At 32.6% G+C, this 23,698-nt stretch overlaps 1 protein-coding gene across 1 annotated transcript in view; it reads right to left on the bottom strand.

Annotated features, from left to right (window-relative positions):
* Nucleotides 1-23,698, bottom strand: part of LOC118194795 (RING-type E3 ubiquitin-protein ligase PPIL2) — a 114,008-nt gene that overhangs the window by 66,248 nt on the left and 24,062 nt on the right. The window contains exons 6-7 of the mRNA XM_035365998.2: nt 12,705-12,794; nt 12,526-12,598 (exon numbers count right to left, since the gene is read on the bottom strand). Of these exons, the coding sequence (XP_035221889.1) occupies nt 12,526-12,598; nt 12,705-12,794 (163 nt within the window). The remainder of the gene's footprint in view (nt 1-12,525; nt 12,599-12,704; nt 12,795-23,698) is intronic.

The following is a 23,698-nucleotide window of genomic DNA, read 5'->3' as shown; positions in this document are numbered from 1 at the left end:
AAGAAATAAACCAAAATACATCAATATGATGCTGAAAATGTTTGGTTGTTTGGCATGTCTTTAATGGAAAAGTACCCAAAATTCTGAGTAATCAAAAATTGAAGTTAATAGAATTTCAGGAAATTACAGCTAAAAATATGCTGGATCTTATACAGACTGCATATAAAGAAATATTTAACTAAACAAGATAGGATTTAGTGTTACTAAATTACTTAAGTATATGTCGTATATTGAAACATATTTAAAATCAAGATATTCAGTATTTTAAAGATACAAAATATTTTCCTTGAATTTGTTAAAATTTTTTTTCTTTCAACAGCGTTCGTACACATTTCTGCACGTGGAAATTAAGTACTTTTAAGGACTATCAATGAAAAAAATTAAGGACCTATCAACAAATTCAAACTGAATAATCTAAAGCCATTATCTACACCTGAACTTCACTTTTGTAATTTGTATGAATAAAATAAATCTGCAAATAAGATCATTAAACCTAATCTAATATTTAACTTAATTTTAAAACAAATACAAGAATAAAATGAACTTCATAATTTGTTTTCAAGTAATTAGTGTTAAATTATGAATTTTCTTGAAACATTTATACTTATAATAGTCCCACATATTTTAAAAAAGTTATGAGACTTTTTAATTTACTAATAGTTAGTTTCATACTGATTCTTTCAGTACTCCTCATTTCGTCATGTACTCGCGCACTCCAAAGGTTAATGCAGATTTTATGTCTGGTATTAATTAAATTGAGAAGTAAAATAATAATCAGCATGACTTATAACATTAGTTTGGCTGTTGCCTCCTGCTTGCTTAGAGACAGAGAGCAACTGATCAGAACACACATGAATGCTTGATATGGTTGGTAAGTGTTGAAAGTTAGCTGCATTTTGTCTGACCCAGTTAGTATTATAGCTTCATGTACATTTGCTGGAGTTGTAATGCACAATATAATAACAGTTAATACACAGTATTTAATATAAATATTTTTTTTGTACTATTCAAAATCTCATTAGTTTTAAGGAAAAAACTAAGATTTAATTTTTACATTTTGTGTTGTAACTTACATCCACAATAAGGAGTAAAGAAAAGCGGTAATACAACATGTAGAGATGACTTATATGGGTAAGCAGTTGGTTATAAATAATAAATTATGTAGTTAAGATATTCTTAGTCAAAATAGATTTACATAGATACAATTATAGTTTTTTTATTATTAGTTTTAAAAAATATCCAATAAAATTCCCTAAGAACATTTTATAGCAATTAAAATTTATGATATTGATTCTAAAATGATCTTAATATAATTGTAGGTGAGCTATCATGAAAGGCTCCAAGTATCCAGAGGTGTAGTTACAAGATGCTGTTTGTGGTCGGTGACTTTTCAAGGATTAAGCGAAGTTCACACACAACATTTATTTTGATGATGAAACATTATATACAATATTATATACATATTTCAGGGTGGGGCTGCAGGATTTTAGCCCTTTCGATACTAGCATGACACACGTCCGCTGATGCTGAGTTACAAGATCTAATTCTTTTGACGCGTTAGCGCCACCTATCCTAATACTTCATAACAATAATTATACAAAACATTTATTTTTTATAGCCACAGCAAACAACAAAATATTTATGTAAATTTTTAATTTGAAAATTTTCAACATATTTTAGTTAATTTACATCCGTTTCTTTCTCTTAGTTTCAATAAATATGTCAATGTTCCCACTAGGCTCTGCTTCATCTCCAAATTTGTTAATGTTTCAATAATGTGCCTCTCAAGAATAATTTTCTTTCTTTTATAAAAGCAATTTCTTCTTCAATGAATTTCCTCTCCATTGTCGAATTTTCAGATTTAATTAAAGATTCCATTTATTCTAAAGAACTGATTCTACTTAGAATGTGTAGAAGCAACTGCTAATTTTATTTCTTTAATACGAGGGTAAGTTGAAAAAAGTTTCCCCTGTCGACTGTGGTCAGAGTTGTGTATGAAAGTCAAAAAATAGAATGAGACATTAAAGATATGACATACCTTTATTTTTCCACATAAGGTACCAAGTACATTGAGACATTTGTCATATCGCTTGATAAGCTTCAAAAAGCCCTCCAGGAAAAAATCAGGGCTCTGCATATGGAAGAAGCGTTGAACAACTTATTTCACTTCAGTATTGCTTCCAAAGCGCCTTCCCCCGAGATTTTTCTTCAAAGCCGGAAACAGATGGAAGTCGCTTGGTACGAGATCAGGACTGTATGGCGGATGATGTAGGCGCTCCCAACCAAGAGTTGCAATATGGTTTTGCGTGGCTGTCGCCGAATGTGGTCTGGCATTGCCATCCAACAGCAAAACGCCAGATGTGAGAAGGCCAGGCCGCTTTTTCCGAATCGCCTCTTTCAATTTCGACAGGGTGTCACAGTAGCGCATAGCATTGATGGTTCCAACCTCCAAAAAGTCCAGCAACAAAACCCCTTGGGCATCCCAGAAAACTGTGAGGAGCACTTTACCTGCAGAGAGAGTTGTCTTGAACTTCTTTCGGACAGGTGATGACGGATGTTTCCACTCCATAGATGCGGCCTTCAATTCTGGCGTGAAATGGTGGACCCACGTTTCATCCCCCGTCATAATCCGAAACAGAAAGTCATTCCCATCTTCATGGTAACGCACGAGATGTTCCAGGCTGACCCCCATGTGTTGTTCCTTGTGTGTCGAGGTCAATTGTTGGGGCACCCATCGTGCTGACACTTTTCTGTATTGAAGAATGTCGTGGATGATGTTTTGAGCTTGCTCATGTGAAATTCCAAGTTCTTCCGCTACTTCATCGATGGTGATACGCCGGTTCACTCTAATCATGTCATCCCCCTTCCTGACATTTGCATCTGTAGTGGCCGTGCGCGTCCGTCCAGCTCTCGGTATGTCCTCCACTTGCTGACGTCCATCACTGAATATGCGACACCATCTCCGCACCATTTGCTTCGACATCACACCTGGCCCATAGACTTCCACGAGGCGGTTATGAATTTCTGTTCCTGATACTCCACGTGCCCATTCATAGCGGATAACCGCTCTCACTTCCTCCTTTGACCACGAATTCAAAATGCACCTTCTGTCCATACCAACCAGGGCTCAAATGAGAGGCTGGTCTCCGCTTTGCGCAGGCACTGCAACAGCGCCATCTGCTTGATTTGCAGCGACCTCTACCCAATGGTGTATCGGTGACTTGCGCGTTTTCCTGCTGTGTCGTCTTTTGCCCATAGCCGCTCAACGCTTCTTCCATATGCAAAGCGTGAATTTTTCTTGGAGGACTTTTTGAAGCTTATCAAGCGATATGACAAATGTCTCAACGCACTCGTACGAGAATAATAAAATAAAGGTATGTCATATCTTTAATGTCTCATTCTATTTTTTGACTTTCATACACAACTCTGACCACAGTCAACAGGGGAAACTTATTTTTCAACTTACCCTCGTAATATGAGTATTGAGAAAAAATTTGAAATGACATAAGGTCAGAGCTGTTGCCAGAGCCTGGCTGAGAGTTATATATATATATATATATATATATATATATATATATAATTTACTTAAGCATCGAGCAACAAAATCTAGGGATAGCTAAATTTTTAGAATTTAGGTCAGGCACTGATGTATGTATAAGTGCACTGAAACATATAAGATGAATCTTTTAAGAAACTGTTGGTTTTTAATTTCTTTGCTTGCTTCAAAGCTTGTGTCTGGTGGAAAGATAAGAAAATAAAGGGAAGATAAATATGTCTTCCATGATCAAAAGGAAAAATTCAAATAATTTTGTTTTCACTGTTCTTTAAAAAAGTCTTCAAAGATAAGAAATCCAACCCCAATTCTCTATGAAACATGTCCATTAGTTAGTATATGAAATCATTTTTCATTTCATCATATTTTTCTAGAATTAAAGGGCTATAAATCTTGCGTTTAAATCCTTCTAAAACTTCTTAAAATCATAACCAATTCTGTAAGAGGAAAAAGCTATACAATTTTTGAAGGGGGAAAAGTCCAGAAAAGAAAAGTATCGAGTGAATTTTTTATTTTGTTTATTTTTTAAAATCAAAATATTCGTAAGTCACAAAAATGGAAAGTAATATTACTTTAAAAGAGGGCAGGAGAAAATAAAAATGTTTTAAGATAAATTCTTAAATATAATTTTAATATATCATTATTTTCATGATATTTATCAGTGTCATTATATTTGTAAAAAAAAAAAAAAAATCATTCTCAAAATTATCAATTCTCAAAGTATACAAATTGACCTTGAAATCATCAAAATATTAATAAATAGCCAAATTTAGCATCCCATAATAAAAGAACTCATATTTCAAAAAATAAACAGTTTTTCTTGATGTAGTATCTTATGAACTGTTCATTCGCACACACACACGCACAAAAAAAAAAAAAAAAAAAAAAATTGAAATTGTTATTGTTATTGTTTTAATTGAGACAGTGCCTCATGCCTAAAGCTTAAGTATATACTGTTTATACACTACCGATATTGAAAATGCAATGCGAAGAACGACTGGCCCGAAAATTATGCACATTTTATGGTAGACATTTGTCACCGAATTATGCGAATGATGTGAAATATGCAGCTCTCCAGTGCATGAAGAAGATATAAGCAAAAAACCTGCAGAATGTTCAATTTTCTTGCCATCATTTCTGCTAGGGAAATCATCATACAAAATGTCTTCATCTCTCAGAGGATGCATGTAACAGAAAAGAATGGCTGGCTGTCATCAACAAAGGCAATTTTATGAGAGGCATGGTGATCGGACTGGAAGGCCATATGGCAAATTTCAGCCAACATACCCCTGGATGCGACCACAATGCACTGGCTGTGGTGACAATGCTTGGAACATGAAAATGTGGTAAGTTTGAGGGGTGCCAGTGCAGCTAGATAAATGTCAGCATGCATGGATCGACACATCCACCGTCAAGCATTGGTGCACCCTTGCTTCTACATCCATTCTCAAGACCCCGTGGATGTTCCCATATCGACCAGAACCATTTGCCATTGACTGGTGGCTAGTGGTCTGCACTCGTGGCATCCATTAAGAAGACTGACATTGACCCCACACCATAGACAGTCTACAATAGTACTGGGCTCAAGCAATGTAGACGAAGGAATGGCACAGGATTGTGTTCTCATATGAGTTATGATTCTGTTTTTCCAATAATAGTCAACATGTATGAGTGCAGCATTGATGTAGAGACATTGCCAATCCAGCAGCTATTGTGGAACGCTCCATCACAACAATATACCAGCATGGTTTCAGGCCAATTGCATATGATTCCAGGTCGCCTCTAGTTCATATTCAGGACACTATGATGGCTCAACCATACATGGATGATGTGCTGCAACCACTGACATTCCCCTACCATCAAAGAGTGCCCAATGCCCTTTATCAGAAGGATAACGTCCGACCACACACTGCTCGCATCAGCCAACGTGCTCTGCAAGGTGTACAGATACTTCCCTGGCAAACGTTTTCTCCTAATCTCTCACCAGTTGAACATATTTGGGATGTGATCGGATGCCATTTGCAGACCCTACCATTGTCGCATTCGGAAGATGAACCATGGTAAATGGTTCACAAGGAATAGAGAGCCATTCCTTAGGACACCATGCATAGTCTCAATGAGTCTGTACATCGACATGTTGCTTCGTGTATTACTGTCCAAGGTAATCCAACAATCTACTGAGCCGACGCTGTTCTCACTCTGTATAATGCATATTATTTCAAAATAAAGACCACTTATTGTTCATTGCTGTTCCTCTCTGTTTGCCGAGTTTCATCATTTTCTGACCACCCGTTGGCGTTGCATTTTCAATGTCGAGCAGAATATTAAGTAGTGGTAAAGAATTCAAACATTAAACCATCAAACACATATTTGCCAATGCATTGCCAAAAAATATTCCTTCAAAATGTTAATTCACACTCAAAATAGCAGTCATAAAAAAACTAATGGAAATGTCAGATGAGTAAAATTAAGAACCTTTTGCCGATTTTGGTCAAAATTAAGGACTTTTTAAGATCAAAAATGGTTTCCAAAAAACCTAAGGACTTTTAAGCATTTTTAAGGACAGTACGAACCCTGTTCCAAAGAAAAAATATTAGTGAAAATGTTAATATGAATGACAAAAAAAAAATTAAAGCTATTATAGTACAATGTCCGAGACTCAGACAACGTCGAGGCTTTGGCAATTCTGAAATTGGAATTTTTCTGGATATTAGATCATCAGTTTAAATCTAGCAAAATGGCATGTAGAAATTATAAGAAATAGTGCTTTATGAAATAATGAAACATATATGACTTCTAAGGGAATCAAAATTTACAACAACAAATAAGGCTCAATATTTATTTGTTTATTTTATTAAGCATTTCTTTCAATGTGAGTTATTTTATTTGCTTCATTTTTGGCGCTAATACTTTCTCTTTATACATAGTCATAATTTCTTGTTCAGTTGCAAATTTTCATTGTTCATGTCCTGCAATTGCCAGTTCAAAAATTCCCACTAAACGGACAATCAAAATTTTTCTGTTTTTAGCAACCTCTCTATCAGTTTCTTTAGTATTGGTAATTTCCTAGAGTTAGAACCATACCATAAACTTAGCCATCCATTAGTTGATTGTTGATTGGGGCATTTCCATTGCAATAAAAGATTTACCTATTATATCATCTTTGTTAATTACTTCACATTTCTTTGCTAATTCCATTAATTGGAAAATTTTCACTTCTTGTTTGTGACAACTGAAAACTCAAATTCGTGACTATCATAGCTTAGTTAGAATCTGCCATACACTATTATTGGCAATTTTTCATCAAATTGGCAACTAAAGACATGTCATTCTGCTAAATTTTGTCTTGATTATACCACACGCTAATGAAGATAAGCCTGAATTATATTAGTTTAGTTATTTATTATACTTAAAAAATTAAAGCTATTATAGTACAATAAAGACAAGTGACTATTTCCTTCCCATGCTTATGGCTTATCTGAGCCCTGAATAAATAATTCATGCATATACTTAAGACTTATACAGGCCTGCGCTAGACATTTTGCAGATCAGCACACTCTCTGCGGTCTGAAAGGATTGCAAGGATATGTCTGACTTTTTAAGTACGGCCATTTCAGCTTATCAGCAATTAAAATCCACTGTTGTTAAACCTGATGAAGAATTAATTGCAGGAATAATTTTAGCTAATTTATCTGATAGGTTTGAACCTCTTATAATGGGACTGAAAAACTTTAGTGATGCAATAACAGTTGATAAATGTTAAAAATTGCTTGTTGGCTGAAGATTCAAAACTGCTAGTCAATGAATGTAAGGAATAGGCATTTGTTGATTACAATTTTGGAGGCAAAAGGTACTTTAAAGGAAAATGTTTTAAACGCAATTTGTTTGGCCACAAAAGCTCCGATTGTCAGAAGTCAACTCTCAAAAAGGGTAGATATAATGAAAACAAGCTTGATAAAATGTTTATGTAGCTAATTTGAATCCAGATCCCAAAATTTGGTACATGGATTCTTGTGCTTTTTACCACATGACTTCACATAAAGTTATTAGATGATTATAAGGATGCTAGTATTCATCAAATAAAAATAGGAAGTTCAGTGATAGAAGTAGAAGGTAAGGGTAAAATTTCCTTTTATTTAGAAATAAAAAAAGGGAGTCTGTAACCTTTAATGTTTTACATGTGCCCATGTTAACAGCCAATTTACTGCCCATTAAGTATTTAAATGAAGTATTTGGAATGCTTATTACTTTTACAAGTGAAAGATGTTTTGTGTTTGTTGGTAAACATTTAGTTGCTAGTGGAACAGTTATGGGAGACAATTTTTGTATTTTCATGATTTATGTAATGAATGGACTTTAATTACTACTCAAAATATTTCAAATGAATTATTACATAAAAGAATGGGCCTTCTAAGTGAAGGAGGAATGATCAGATTAAAAGATATGGTTGAAGGTTAATTAAAAATTGTTAAATTGTGTATCATGTATTAAAGACAAAACACAGAGACAACCATTTCTTAAGGGAAAAGCTAAGCATGCAAAAGAGTTACTAGGCACAGTACACAGTGACCTGTGAGGGCCTAAGAATGTTTCATCAATTAGTGGTTCTCACTACTTTATTAGTTTTATCGATTTTTTGTCATGAATGATTTTCACGTTTATTTTTTAAAAAATAAGTCTGAAGTCTTTGAAAAATTTAAAGTATTTCAAACATTTATTGAAAGGCAAACTGGCAAATCAGTCAAAGTCGTTACGTTCTGATAATGGTACTGAGTATGTAAACAATGAGATGGATAACTATTTAACATCAAATGGAATTCAGTATCAAAAATCCATTCCATTTACATCAGAACAAATGGGTGTAGCTGAACGTAATAACAGAACTCTTGTTGAGTGAGCATGATCAATGTTGGTGGATGCTCACCTTGATCAAAATTATTAGGCTTAAGCAGTGCAAACTGAAAAATCACAGCAAAAATAAATCTCCAACTATGGCAGTTGCAGGTATGACTCCTTATGAAAAATGGTATAAGCCAAATTTAGAATACTTAAGAGTGTTTGGATGTCATACATTTGCTCACATTCCAAAACAAAAATGTAAAAAATGGGATATAAAAGCAAAGAAATTAATACTTAAGACACAATAACAAGCCGAACACATACTAATTCAGAAGTCAAACAACAAAAATCAGCGTTATATTTTCAAATTTTCACAGGACTAGTTTCGATGGTTTTATCAAACCACCATCCTCAGCTGCAAAAGCGCAAATGAATCCGCCTCGCAAATTATATTCTATATCATTCATTTGCGCTTTTGCAGCTGAGCATGGTGGTTCGGTAAAACCATGGAAACTAGTCCTGTGAAAATTTGAAAATATAACGCTGATTTTTGTTGCTTGACTTTTGAATTAGTAAATTAATACTTGCTGGATACTGTCAGGATAGAAAAGGATATCGATTAATAGATTGCGAAACTTATGAAATAAAAAATACACAAGATGTACATTTTTTGGAAAATGTACCTTAAAAAGACAAGTTATATGCCAAAATTTTACAATGAATCCTCATTCAATGCGAGCATGATTATGGCATTTTCAGATACTGAGAATGCAATAGCAGATGATCAGAATAGTGAATTGGAAGGGATGGTTAACGATAGTACTAAATCTGATCATCATGAATTAGTAAATGATAGTACTAAATCTTACCAATATGGACATAATACTGCTCAAAGTAATGCCATGATAACAATAATATAGTCGATGAGCCTCTATATTGACCAGAAATAGAAAAATTAAATTCCCGAAAAGTTATCAGGACTTTGACACACACGGGATGCCAAAAGTGCAAATGCCAAATTTAGATCGTATATGCTTTGTCAAAGCTTTAGCAGCAGTAACAAATGATTTATATTCTGAACCAAAAACCATTGATGAAGCATTAAAGGGCAATGATGCGAACCAGGGAAAGGATTCTATACGTGAGATTATATTAGGTTATATTAAAAACAAAACATGGAAAATAACAGATAAACCTTATGATACAAACATCATAGATAGTAAATGGGTTTTCAAAATTAATTCTGTAAGCAAGATTGAAAGATATAAGGCACATTTAGTTGCTAAGGGTTATTCTCAGATTGAGGGACAAGACTTATGACACATTTGCACCATTTGTCCATTACGTAACATCAAGAGTTTTATTAGCTACATTTGATTGGGAAATTGACCAAATGGATGCTGTAACGGCTTTTGTACAGAGAACTCTAAATGAAGATATTTATATGAACATATCAGATGGTTTTAGTGAAGTTTATAAGCAAAACTTGAAGAGAAAAGTCCTAAAATTAAACAAAGCATTAGATGGTTTAAAGCAGAGTGGTAGAGACTATGGTACCAAATGTTAGAAAAGGGCTCAATAGAAATTGAACTGAGGCAAAGCTCTTTTGATAGTTGTGTCTATATTAAAATAAATGGAAATAAAGAACTAGTTATTGTCACTATTTATGTTGATGACTTTTTAGCAATAACATAGAACTTAAAAATTGGGTAAAACAGCATCTTAAAGAAAAATTTGAAATAAAAGATTTGGGGCCAGCAAATTATTGCTTAGGGATTAAAATTGAATGAGATAGGACTAAAGGGTTCATTAGCCTTAGTCAAACTCAGTATGCAGAAAGTAAGCTTTGCAAATATAATACGCATGAATCTCATGGGGTAAAAACGGCACTAGACCAAAATCAAATTATCTAAACTTCAGTTACCAACCAGCAAGGAACAAAAACTAGCTGTTCCTTATCAGGCTGCCATTGGGAGTCTTCTTTCTGCAGCTCAAGCAACATGGCCAGATATAACTTATGATGTGAATTTGCTTAGTCATTTCTCCAATAATCCAGCAAACAAAGGTCGCTAAAATGTTGTCAAGAGCATCATGCGATGTCTTCGAACTGCTACAGATGCTACATTGTCTTTTTCAAAGGACTATAATGCTGATATCCTTGGTAACAGTGACTCAAACTATAGAGGTGATGCTGGGGATTGACAATCAACCACTGGATATGTTTTCCTCATCAGAGGTGAAGTAGTATCATGGTATAGTAAGCACCAACCTAACACTGCAACTAATACAACAAAAGCCAAATATATGGCTCTTTCTGCAGCTACAGAAGAAGCCATATGGCTCAACAAAATTGTTACAGAACTTGGACTTACTACTGCAAAACCAGTATTAATATACTGGGATAACAACAGTACTATTAATCTCAGGAAAAATAGTGTGTATCATGGGAGATTGAAACATATTGATACACAACACCATTCTGTGTGAGAAGCTGTGAAACTTAAACATACTGATACACAAAATATAACCACTAATGATGACTGCAGATTTTTTGACAAAAATTGTAAACAGTGTAAAACCTGAGATGTGTGCAAGGATGATAGGTTTAAAATGAAGACAAATATAATTTAATGTTTTGTTATATGTATGAGTGTTAAAGTAATTCCTTATTGCATTTAATCAAAGCGATACTTGATATAAACCTAAAATAGTAGCGTAAAAAGGTTAGCTTTAAATATGGTCTTGGTCCATAGAGGGTGCCACTGGTTTGTATACTTCTATAACTGTGCATATACAATAAAACACACTTATGTTCCAAACTCCTAACAGGTATGTTGTGTGTTATTTATTTTCATGCATGGAAGTAACTACTCTCTGCTATATTGAGTTTCTAATAACATTTGTTTTTGGTTCGTACTTCAATGAAAAGGTCACTTTCATAGGTATGAAAATATGCTCTTTCACAAGTGCTCAGTATAAAGAACATTTCAGAACTCAAGCAACAAACAGTCATTAATGACATTTTATGAATGCAAGATGATGCTCCTCTACACATCACCATATGTGTCCAGCAAGAGTTGCAACAGAACATTTCAGTTTTGTGGCCACCACGATCCCACAACCTCATTCTGAAGGATTTCTGGTTCTGGGGTTATCTGTCATCTACAGTGTATACTGCAAATCCACAATATTTGTCAGAACTAAAAGATGTTATAAATATGAAATTATACAGATTCCTCCTGCAAATATTCGTTCGTCATCATTGTCAACAATTTCTAGCATGCAATACATTATTGTCAGAGAAAACGGGCAGCCTGAACACTTGTAAATCCAATAAAATTTTTTCCTCTTTGTTATGTTATCATTGGTCCTTTACAATGCTCTTCTTTGCTAATGTTTTATGCCGGTAATGTTTGTCATATGTGTATTGTTCCAATGCCATTAATGGTTTCTACATGTGTTGATCAATTTGTGCAAAGAAAAAGGTGGGTGTTGCCATTCGAAAATTTCAAAATTTTTTCACAGTAACTGTAACCACGAGAATTCTATTGTTTAAAATCATCACAATCTTGAGCACATACCTTCAAATAACAATATCTGAAATTTAATTTCGATTGGTTGAGAAGATAGGGCTCTAGGGATTTATATAATAGGAAGTGCTTTCATGACCAACCTGTACTTTAAAGTAACAAATACTGACAAATGAAAGTTTGTTCCTTTTTTTTTTTTTTTACTTTATATATCTCAATATTTTAGAGTTTGAGAGATACTTTTAATTTCGGTAAAACAGAAATACACAAAACGAAATAAAACTTAAAACTATAACCCTAACATTTATTAAGTTTAAAACACAACTTTAGATTCCAAAAGACATTTGAAATTTTTGATATTTTAATTAACAGGGAAAGAAAATTTATATTTTTAAAACATATTGTATTCAGATTATTAATTTTCAAAAACTCTCACTCTTTACAAGCTGCAGTCTTATGAACAATTATCTACATCAATATAACATCTGTAGCTATTCAAATAAACACACTTACACAAAACATCAGAATAAAATAAATAAAAAGGAAATAATTTTTCCAACATGTAAGATAATTTTAAAATATAATATTAAAATTCCAAATTACCATCTCCAATAACCATTTTGTTTTTTACATGATGGAAATTATGAAAGTTAAACTTTTCAAGATTCGATGGATCCTAAAAAATTAAAAAGAAAAAGAATGGAAGTTAATAATAAATCATATGCCTATTTCTAGATATAAAACTCACTTAAAATTTTAATTAACATATAATATATACTTGCCTGTAAAGTAACTATATCATTTCTTGTAAAAGGTTCATCAGTGAGGAGATCTTTAAAGTTTTTAGGTTTGAGATTCAGTTGTTCAACAGCCTTCAAAACAAATAAAAAATGATGTGTAACAACATTTAAATGCAAAATACAAATAATAATCTCTAAGTAATAATTCAACAATCAAATAATAATTCATTGTGAAACTACTCCCATCCATGAAGTCTGTTTTTGTACCTTACTGACAGATAGTTTTAAATTTGTTTTTGTGCACCCTCAGACCATAGCATCTCTAGAGTCACTGGCTAGTTTTTATTTATTTTACTTTTTTTTTGCCAGTAGCAGTATAGTCCAAGTTCAAAAGTTAGGAGAGGAGAGAAAATTCATCTGACTTCAAAATGAGAGAAGAAAGGTTATGGTTTGTTACAACCTTTCCCTCTTGCTTTGACATTGTCCTGACAAGAAACTGGCAGTAAGCCTTTGGGATATCCTCTTTTATGAAGGTGGTGCAGATGATGTATTTTAGTCATGGCATAATGAATCATGGAAATAATATGTAACTAAAGAAGCACTTGAGCTTGAAATTTCACAAGTAATTGGTGGGCATTGTGTCATAATAGCATAACGGCTGCTTTGATGAGCACAAACTTGAACATTTTCTGTTCAACAGCAGGTTTAGTTAACAAGGTGCTTGGAAATCCAAACTTAATCTCCAGATTTAAACTCATATCCTCTTTCATCAGCATACTGCTTTTGAAAATATTGTTTCTTTTTAGAGTTATCTTACCTGGTTTACTGTGGTGGCAAATCTTTTCAAACATAGAATAATTTCTGCAACAAAATTGCCACTAGAGATCATATTCCTAAGGTTATGTGTAACACTGTTAAGCATATATAACTCTCTTTTAAATTGAAGGAATGAGACAGTTTGGTTAGTGGTGCACTTTTGACTATTCATTACGAAAGAAATTGTTGGTGGTTTTTTGGTCTGAGAAGAATGTTTATTTCTCATCAATTTTGATGGTAGAAGCTTGCTAATGACTTTTGTGGTCGGGCTCAAGAGTCACTTTCTCCTGCACACAGTTGAAAAGCAACAAAAGATCAGGACAGCAAGGCCCACTCTGAAAGAGCAGGTTCTGAGCTGGTTCAAAGGCATGGGAAAAAATTTGTTACGGAAGCCTGGCAGTGCAACTACCAATGAAGTTTTAGTACAGTGAAACCTCGAGATATGAGCTTAATTTGTTCCAGCATTCAGTTCGTCTAGCAAATTTCTTTATCTAAAAACAAACTTTCCCATTGAAAATAATGGAAATCCAGTTAATCCGTTCCGCACCACCCCAAAACATCAACATATAAATCAATTTTCCTAAGAAATAACACTGGTAAATTACACCTGGTATTTTTTGGAGAAGATCCAAGTACAGATTCTTAGCCTTAGTGCAAATGATAGCTTCTGACACCAAATTGCCTTTTAACTGCTTCTTGTTAATCCACACTGACAACAGCTTTTCAACATCTTCTAGGAGTTTTGGATGGAACTTGGAAGTAATGGTAACTCATCAAGTTCCTTAATTTCTTCCTTCTCCTTCAGAACAGTGCAGATCATTGATGTTGAATGGCCATAAGTCTGCGCCAATTCCTTCACATTTACACCATGCTTACATTTATCTATGATTCATTTATTACTTTCAACGGTCATGGCTTTCTTCTTTTTCTTTGCAACACTATCTGAGCCAACAATCTTCTTGGGAGGCATTATGAAATTATTATTTTGATGTTAAATGTAAATAAACAATTAACTCACAAGCGCACAAACACGTAGATCAAAGAAAACTGAGTGATCTGACGAGGGTATTCCAGAGTTGAGTAAGAACGAGAAACACACCCCGCATGCCAACAACCTGGCTCGCTACTCGAGTCGATCTTATCTCGAATTTCTCATATCTCAAGGTTCCACTGTATCTTTAATGCCACACTGATTTTCTTACAGAAAGAGATGACGTTGTTTACAATCTGGAGTATTTGGGAAAATATCAGATGGTAGGGAAAGGATTGATACTGTTTACTCTACAAAAAGTTTACATCTTAGAATTACTATAAAGAAGAAGACTTTTCTGTGGCTGAAAGAAATGAACAGAAGATAGCAAGCTCTAGCATGTTATTGGATGTATTGAAGCAGGAAATTCAGAGATTCCACTCTTTCCTTTGGCAATGATCATTTGATAATTTTGGAAATGAAGAAACAATTCCAAACAAGCCAAATAGTTTGTCTGGAGACCTCTGCCCCATTAATCAAGGATTACTTCCCCTTCTGATGATTGGTTATTGCTATAGTAGTCATGCAGAATTGACATGCGACCTCCAGAGATGTTGCATCCATGGTTACATTACTTGACAAGACATCTGCCAGGACTGAAGTCTTCACATGGAAGGACTGTATTACCTGAGTACCAAGTATTTGTGTTCCACTTACTGCTCAATCCAGGCCACTTATTTTAAGGTGACTGGATCTCATCTACTTTAGCGTGAACAATACTGACTAAAAAAAAACTGGAATCTTTCTCTGTATGCAACTTTGCGAAAAAAACCATTTGACTTCATTGAGACGGAACAAGGCTTCAAAGTGCTTTAGACCAATCACAGTATAGATAAATTATGTAGTTTATGCATGCGGAAGATGAAATTTTAGGAATATTATATTCATTTGCTCTGGACAGGTCAGTCACATAGTGAGAACTTTTGCTGCTCAGGTGGTGCCTGAATTTATTGCCCCTCTTGATATACAAACAAGTAACTAAAAAAATGTCAAAATGACATACAGAAAAATAAATTTAATTTATTTTTGAAGACAGCCAGAGTGACTTCAGAACTCAATCAGTATCTCGATTTGCCAGTGTCAATAAGTACAGTTAGGAAGCACCTTCATAAACACAAACTTGCCAACCTATGACACTCAAAAAGCAGATTTTTCTCAACAACAAAAAAATGTCCTAAACTATAAAAATATATCTTTTATTAATGAATTAACTTTAATACTTTATTAAAATACAAATATAAAATTTAAATACTTTACTTCCTTGCATGAAGTAAAAACGAAGTATTGCAATCGCAAGTTTCAGGCATCATATTTCAATGAAAATATCCATTTTCACCGCTATTGAACGCAATTTAACGATTTTTTGCGTAACATCTGTACGTAAGGACAGAATAAAGGACTCTTTTACCCACAAAAAATTATAAAACTGATTTAAAGTGAATTCTGAAGAGAATTCTTCATGGCGTCTGTATATCGCATAACTCAAAAACAAGTAGCCTCAGAGCGTTTAAATTTTGTATATAGGACTGCATAACATGTAGGTATGCACCTCATATTTTGGTTGCAATCGGCCACATCAAAAGTATATAAATATATGCATATATATATAGATCTACTCTGTTACTCGGCTCAGTGATCTCCATTTCTTTATTCTTGTATGTTTGTAAATTGCGCATTTTTTGCTTTAAAAATGATGAATTATGTTGTCTTCCGGTTGAGATTTTTATGCCTTTAACATGCAATATTTGTAAAATTATCAACAATTTAAAAGTGTTTAAGTGCCGCTAAGCCTAATTATTTTTGCCATGGTGGCCATGTTTGTTTTTACAACTGAAACTTAGCATAATAGTATATTTGTTGCCGATCTAGAGAAAGTAAGCTTCACAACAACAAAGACAACGCCTTCTTTTATTATTGTGAATCCTTATTATTCGAAGAAATAAGTGTTCAAGATTTAATTCTTCGTAATTTTTAATAAAAATATGAGTATATATATATTTTTGCCTTGTCACGAAGCGAGAAGTGAATTAATTGAATGAAAAATACTGAATCGTCCATGAAAAACTGCTTCTTTCTTTCTTTTTTTGTTTTGTTTACGTAATTTCTTTTATATTTTGTTTTATATTTATTATAGTATTTTAGTAAAATGCGTGGCAACGGTTAGATTATTCTTCAGATGTTATAAATTTTGTGCATTGTGAGTTATAAAAATTAGCCATGAGATTGCTACTACTCAAGAGACTGCTTTTAAAGATGACGATTTCACATGCCATCTTATTGCTCCAGTCATAGATGTACCTCCGAATTTTCGGAATTTCACGAACTTACGTTTTTTGAGAGGCTATGAACTTTCAGTGATATATGGGAGTAAAGATCTTCTGATCGCACACTTCGCTACATAACTGCCAATTTACTGAGCTACCGTTATAAATATGAATGATATGTAACACTGTTAAGTGAATTTAGTGCCAGAGTATTGCTATGGTAGACAAATATAGTGAATTTTAAAGAGTGCATTTATTCTATTGTGGTTTATGCGCTATCGACGAAGTACATTTAATTCAATCCAATAAGTTAAAATGAAATGCAATAAAAAATACATATAATTTATTATTTTATACAAGGAAGTCATGTGGTATACACATCAGATTTTTGTTTAGATGGTACGTGCTAGTCAAAAGGTTGAGAACCACTACCACAGAGAATTGTCAGTAGAACCAACATTATTTAAGATAGTTCACTATACTTTAAAATTCAATCAGTAACTTCCAGTTTTCCAATTAAACTCCACTGGGTGTCAAACCATGTTGGTTTTATAACTTTATCCAAGTTTTCTAATTGTAAACTGCAAAACTGTGACTACATTTTATAAGCTGCAACATCATCATCTTTCAAAAACTGGAAATCTATTTGTGAGGTTCCATTCTTTTATCTCGCAACTAAATGTGGAGGAACCTAGTAAATAGCTAAGCAAATAATCTCTTTAGTTCAGGAACAGATACATAAACTTGAGAAGGGTTAACTAACTTTTATTGCTCAAAATAAGAGTTTAACAGATGGCCCCTGTCTCAGGACATACAGCAAAGCCTCCACTTGGGGCTTGAACTCAAAATAATGAAAAATAAGACTTAGCTAATGCTTAACTAAAGAAATATAGCCAAAGCTTTTAAAATTCTAAGTAGTTGGTTCCTAAATATCAAACAAGCTAGCATAGCTACCAAAGGCCTGTAATATGGCCGAGCGTAAGTAACAGCTTAGAGAGTCATAGCCAAAAGACAAACACGCACTAGTCAGAAACTCTGAGGCTCTCTCTCGACGTCAGTGGAACTTCGACTTAAATGCTTCTCCTACTCATTTGCATTAATCGCAATTCTAAAAACATATTCTAGTAGGAAATTGTAAGCTGAAATTAGGATGGACAAGAAAGTAGCTTTAACTAAAAAATAACTGTTAAAAACTTAGAATGAACCTTACATATTCGAAAAATATATCAGAAAAAGATACATTTGCTAGTAGCATCTGCAACTTTTACATGTAAAATCACTTCATTGTTGACTGGAAATTTATGTAGTATGCAATCACAGACTTGGGAAAAGTAGCTTATGGAAATAAAATTTATTTTTGTCTTCCTCAGAAAGTTCTTCCACTTCTTTGTCAGTTGCAGCCCCTATTACCAAATCTTCATCTTTCTTCCGTTTTCTATTTCATTATATATAGAATTAGAAAACAAAGCAAAGCTTGGTTTTACAAATTTTGATCAAATGTATTTAAAGAGATCATAAATCACTAATTGCAAAACATGAATTAATTAAATTCTACTTTGTAGAACTGTGTTCAGAATATCGAATGATGGTAAAATTAGTTGCATAAAAAAGCAAAAAGCTTTGTTAAACCCGAAGACAAAAACATAAATATTTGTTCTTCACAAGATAAACTTGCAACAGTCGGAAAATGTTTCCCTTGTTCAGCAATTTTTTTTTAATTTTGAGGTAAATTTGTATCAGCTTTATACTTATGTTTTGTAGTACTATTTTGAAAACTGTCAATTAAATTACTCACTGGTGCAGAAATTACTTTTCTCAAACCTATATTTAACAGCGGAAGTAGTAACTACATCTCCATTTATTTTAGGTATAACTTTCAATTGTGCCTTTTATCTTAATCGTAGAAGCACTTATTTAAAACATGCAGAAATTGGGTTCCATTGGTCAAGGATCCTAGATAAATATTTTTGTAAAGATAGCCAGCATGTACACTGCTCAAAAAAAAAAAAAAAAAAAAAAAAAAAGGTACAGTGCTTATCTGTACCTTTATATCTCCCGTTCTACTGGGCCGATTGACAAAATTCAAACTGCGTTTTTCATGTCTCGAAAGCGCAACTTATATATATTAGATTTATATATAGCACTTTCCTAACATAGGTATTTTGACACAAAATTGGACTTTTTCTGAAATAACATACCAATGTTTTTTCATATTTCGTTGGCAAATATGTTCATGTTGGCAAATATGTATTAATATCTCTTTTTTATTAAACTGTTTTGATTTTTCCTTTCACATTTCGAAATTTAGGTTCATTCCAAATAAAATTTACCCATATTTTGTGTTTTATTTTTTAAATTTCTATTTTTAAATAATTTTAAAAAATTTTCGAAAAAAATTTTGAATTATAACCTATAAAATTTTTACTGTCATCTTAAAGTAGGTGTATTTCTAAGCATACTTGCAAAAAATTAGACATTTTTATTCAAAATTTTCTAAGATATACACGAATTTACATATTTTCATATTTTGAAATTTTGCATCTTTTTCTTTTGAGCGATAATAACGCCAAATGTGGTTTATGGATTTTTGTTACAGTGAATTGCCACAGCTATTTTTAACCTTAAATTTCAAATAACATTTTACGGAGAATTAGTTATATATGAAATTTTTTCCCTCAATGATGCGTAATAAATATTTATTAATACTACATGAAAAGCTATTTTTTTTAAATTATAGATGATATTATTCAAATTTTTATCTATTTTTTAAAAATTTCTCTCTTTTTTCCTTTTTTAAAAAAAATATTTGTAAGAGTAAATTTTTATCTTCGGCGTTTTATCGTCTGCTACTTTACTGTAATTTCGTTTAAATCGAATTGTCTAAAACTGAGAACTTTCGTTTTATGTTTATTTGAATTTTATGACATTAACTGCTAAATTTATTTCTAAAAAAGCTGTTACTTATGAAGTGGCTGAAAGAGCAGTTGATACTATCATCCATATTTTTAAAGCACAGTATATTTTTATAGAAACATAAGATTTAGAATAATTATTTTTATAAAAGCCAAATTATGATATAAAATTACAACTCTCTAGAGACCGAATTAATGGAAGTTCAATGGTTATGTAGAACTGATCTGCAGCTACTTAATGGCTGCATAAGTCAGCAGGTTCTGTGGACAAGTAAGAATAATTATATAAACGATACTCAACATTCAGGATTCAATTAACAACGAGGGTAAGATGTTTATTAAATGAATTTAAGAAAATTTGAAACATAAAAAATCCACTAATTTTTTATCCTAAAAAGTTTTTTTTTTTTTCATAGCGTATTTTCATTATATCCTTAGAATTCTAATTTAGAATGTAATTGTCGAGAACTGAATTTTAATCATCAGTAATATAATAAGTAATTATTACGGTTATTAATAAATCCTTCTTATAAAGTAGTTGCAAATATTTCAAAAAACTTTCTGTCTGAATGCAAATATTTCTAATTTTATATTAATTAAGATTGCACAAGATATTATTTATTTACACTTCAATTCTTACCGTCAGCTCTAGTAGAAGTTACAAATCAATTATATTTAATTAAGGAATTACCATCTAAGTTTAAAAACAGCGTATCGTAACAGCAATTAAATTATTGGTGCCGTATCTTTCATGTTACTCCCGATTGGCAAGTTATATGATTTTTAATGAGTATTCGGGTTTTGCTAGTAACTTAACTTGGAAATCGCACTTAAACTAGGTTAGTTGGTTATTTGAACATAGAAAGAACATGGGAGCTATTTGGTTAACATGCTTTCATAGAGAACCCTTGTAAAGGTTTGGTTTGGTTTACTTAATTATGGCAAAGCACACTAGGGCTATCTGACTAAGGGGAGGGATGCCTTCGTGGAGGACTTTCTAAGGGAAACTGGCTCTTATACACATTACACATGGGGAAAACCACGAAAACGCCCATGCAGCCAGCCCATTCGCAGGATTCAAACCTCGAACCAAACTACCAGTGTTTAGCGATTTTACTGCTCTTAAACTGTCACACCATGGGATGGTCTTTATACAGTCACAGTTCAGATCAGTAGGAAATACAGTTCTAAGCCTCAAGTCGTTCATTATCCCTTTGGCTATAGTATATAGTCCCCATAGTGCACATAATGTAAGTAGAGCATAAGTTTACTGACATATTTGTATGTAAATTTGCAAATTTTTGTATTTAGTTATTGCTTTAGCAACTGATTTGCCTGTCTAATGTAACATAAAAATCTATAGGAAGAATGCTCTGCTGGAAAAGTACGAATACAGGGACAATAAAGTTTATTTAACAATGAGTAAATGGCTATCCTACTAATGTGGAAAGATATCACCAAGTTAGCAACAGTTTCGGCGACTAACTTTTGTCACCAACTTTGGCAGGAAATCGCCAAAAGTTGCCAACTTTGGCGACATTTTGTTTTGGTTCCTGAATAACTGTAATTGATCCTCTAGGTAAGTCACCAACATTGGCGACGTTTTGGTTCGGTCCCTGAATAACTGTAATTGATCCTCTAGGTAGCTGTAACTGTAATTCGCTGCAAATATGCCTTCCAGTAATTTTGACAAACAGAAAGTACTAGAAATATCTCGGAGGTCGGGTGAAAACTATATTAAACCAGAAAAAGCATCTGTCCTCAGCTGTCAGTTCAGCATGAGTTTGGAGTACTGAGATATCTCCGAGTCAACTTCACTCTTTAAATGTGCTTTGCATTGCATTCTGTTAAACGTTCTTAGTAGTTCCGAGTGTAACTACTAATTGTACTCTGTGATACTGTGAAGATTTGCAAGAGCACATTTCTGTGAAAAGTTCTAGAACTCTGAAGTGTTTCTTTTGGTAAAATAAATTTTATCAACCAATCATCGGACCTGTGTGCATTCAATTTATTATGAACCAACACTATTTTACATGACAGCAAGTAAAACTATGTTAATACAGTTAAATCATATTCAAGTCTGAATATTCAAGATTCAAAAACATTTTGTGGAGAACCAGATAAAAGCTGAAATTTTGCTATCATTCAATCTATTAAGACCCTGTACACGCACAACAATATTTTACGACAGCAAGTAAAAATATGTTAATACAGTTAAATCATACTCAAGATTCAAAACATTTTGTGGTGAACCATATAAAAGCTGAAATTTTGTTATCATTCAATCTATTACTATCCTGTACACACGCAACAATATTTTGCATGACACTAAGAATATGTGAACATAAAGAAGTCATATTCAAGTCTGAATATCAAGGTTCAAAAACATTTTGTGGAGAGCCATATGAAAGCTGAAAATTTGTATATTCTTACTGAAAATTCTCGTATGACTAAAATTATCATAGACAGCATATGCTTTATTTGATTTATATTTCAAGCCACTCCTCTATGATCATTCAAGATAAATTCAATCATGATCACCTTTTTTTTATTGCAATCTATATACTATTAAATTTTCCCAAATGTGTTGTGATATTTAAAAAAATGTAAACGAGTACTGATCTTATGTATATATGTGAATCATCAAATTATAAAATACTACAATAAAAGCTAAACTAACAAGTAAAGTTCAGGAAATGTTTAATGCCAGATAAGTGAAAATTGCATATAGTTGAGCCAAATGAAAGAAAGAATAAATTTCTGGTGTGAAATTATAAAAACACAGTATCTTATATACAATCAGCTGCAGTACGTATACAATCACCTTATACACAATCAGCTTCAGTATATACAATCAGCACAGTATATTATATCCAAGCAGAATATCTTATATACAACCAGCTTGAACTTTAAAAGTCTACACTTAATATTATATAAAATTTTGAAGGGAAAAAGTGTGTTTCAGACATGAACCCCATCTTATTTTTGTAAATATGAAATTTACAGTAACGTATGAAAGTAAAACATGTTATCTAATTATGAAATCCTGTTGACAATGAAAATTGCTATAGGTCCTGCCAAACTTGCACAAATAATTTTGGCAGAAGTATGAAAGAATCGGTCATTCTTCATTTAGTTACATAATCAAGAAATACAAATTGCAGATATAGCATATAAAAACACTTAAATTGCTTGTCATAATTCTTCACACCGCATTGCCATTTTTTATCCATTTTCAAATAAAGTCACATGTACCCATTAAAGTACACTTTTCATGATGCCAGAATCCCATAATTACTTCAGTGCAGAACTCTTCAAGGCAGGTCTTAAATTTTAATATTTTTTTGAAAATGTGAAATAAAACAGATAAATAGCAAATACCTTAAATTCTTCTTCACTAAAATTAAACTGGCTTGTCAAGAATTAATCAGGTTTACATACAACCAAAACGATGACATTATCACTGCGTTGTGACATCCTATTTATCCAATACTAAATCATACTGTTTGGTGATGCATTTTGTTTGTTCTTTAATAGACTTACATTTGCTTTATAATGGCTTAGTGTTTAATTTTTCTGTATATTAATCTCGATCACTTGCATATATGCATTTAAATTACTTCTGACAGAAAACAGCAAAATAATTTTGTAGTGATATTTCAGATTTAATAATTTTCCCAAATGTGTTGTGATATTTAAAAAAATGTAAATGAGTACTGATCTTATGTATATATGTGAATCACCAAATTATAAAATACTACAATAAAAGCTCAACTAATGTATCAACTCAGAATGTATATGGAAATCAAATTAGTAATCAAGTGTCATGTGGAAAAAGTTAATCAAATACTAATACTGAAAATTATTTCATTAAGAGATTCATGAATCTGATTCAGTATATATATTTAAAATAAAACTGAACTAGTACTGATCTTAACATTCTTAGCAGAATTTATAACTCTTTCACATGAAAGATGATGAATGTATTCTAATTGTGATTATATTATGAGCGAA

Source organism: Stegodyphus dumicola, chromosome 8 (genome assembly GCF_044657685.1).
Source record: "Stegodyphus dumicola isolate Sdum_Otavi_A_Nest chromosome 8, ASM4465768v1".
NCBI classification, from domain to species: Eukaryota; Metazoa; Arthropoda; class Arachnida; order Araneae; family Eresidae; genus Stegodyphus; species Stegodyphus dumicola.
This window is presented reverse-complemented; position numbering and strand designations above follow the sequence as displayed.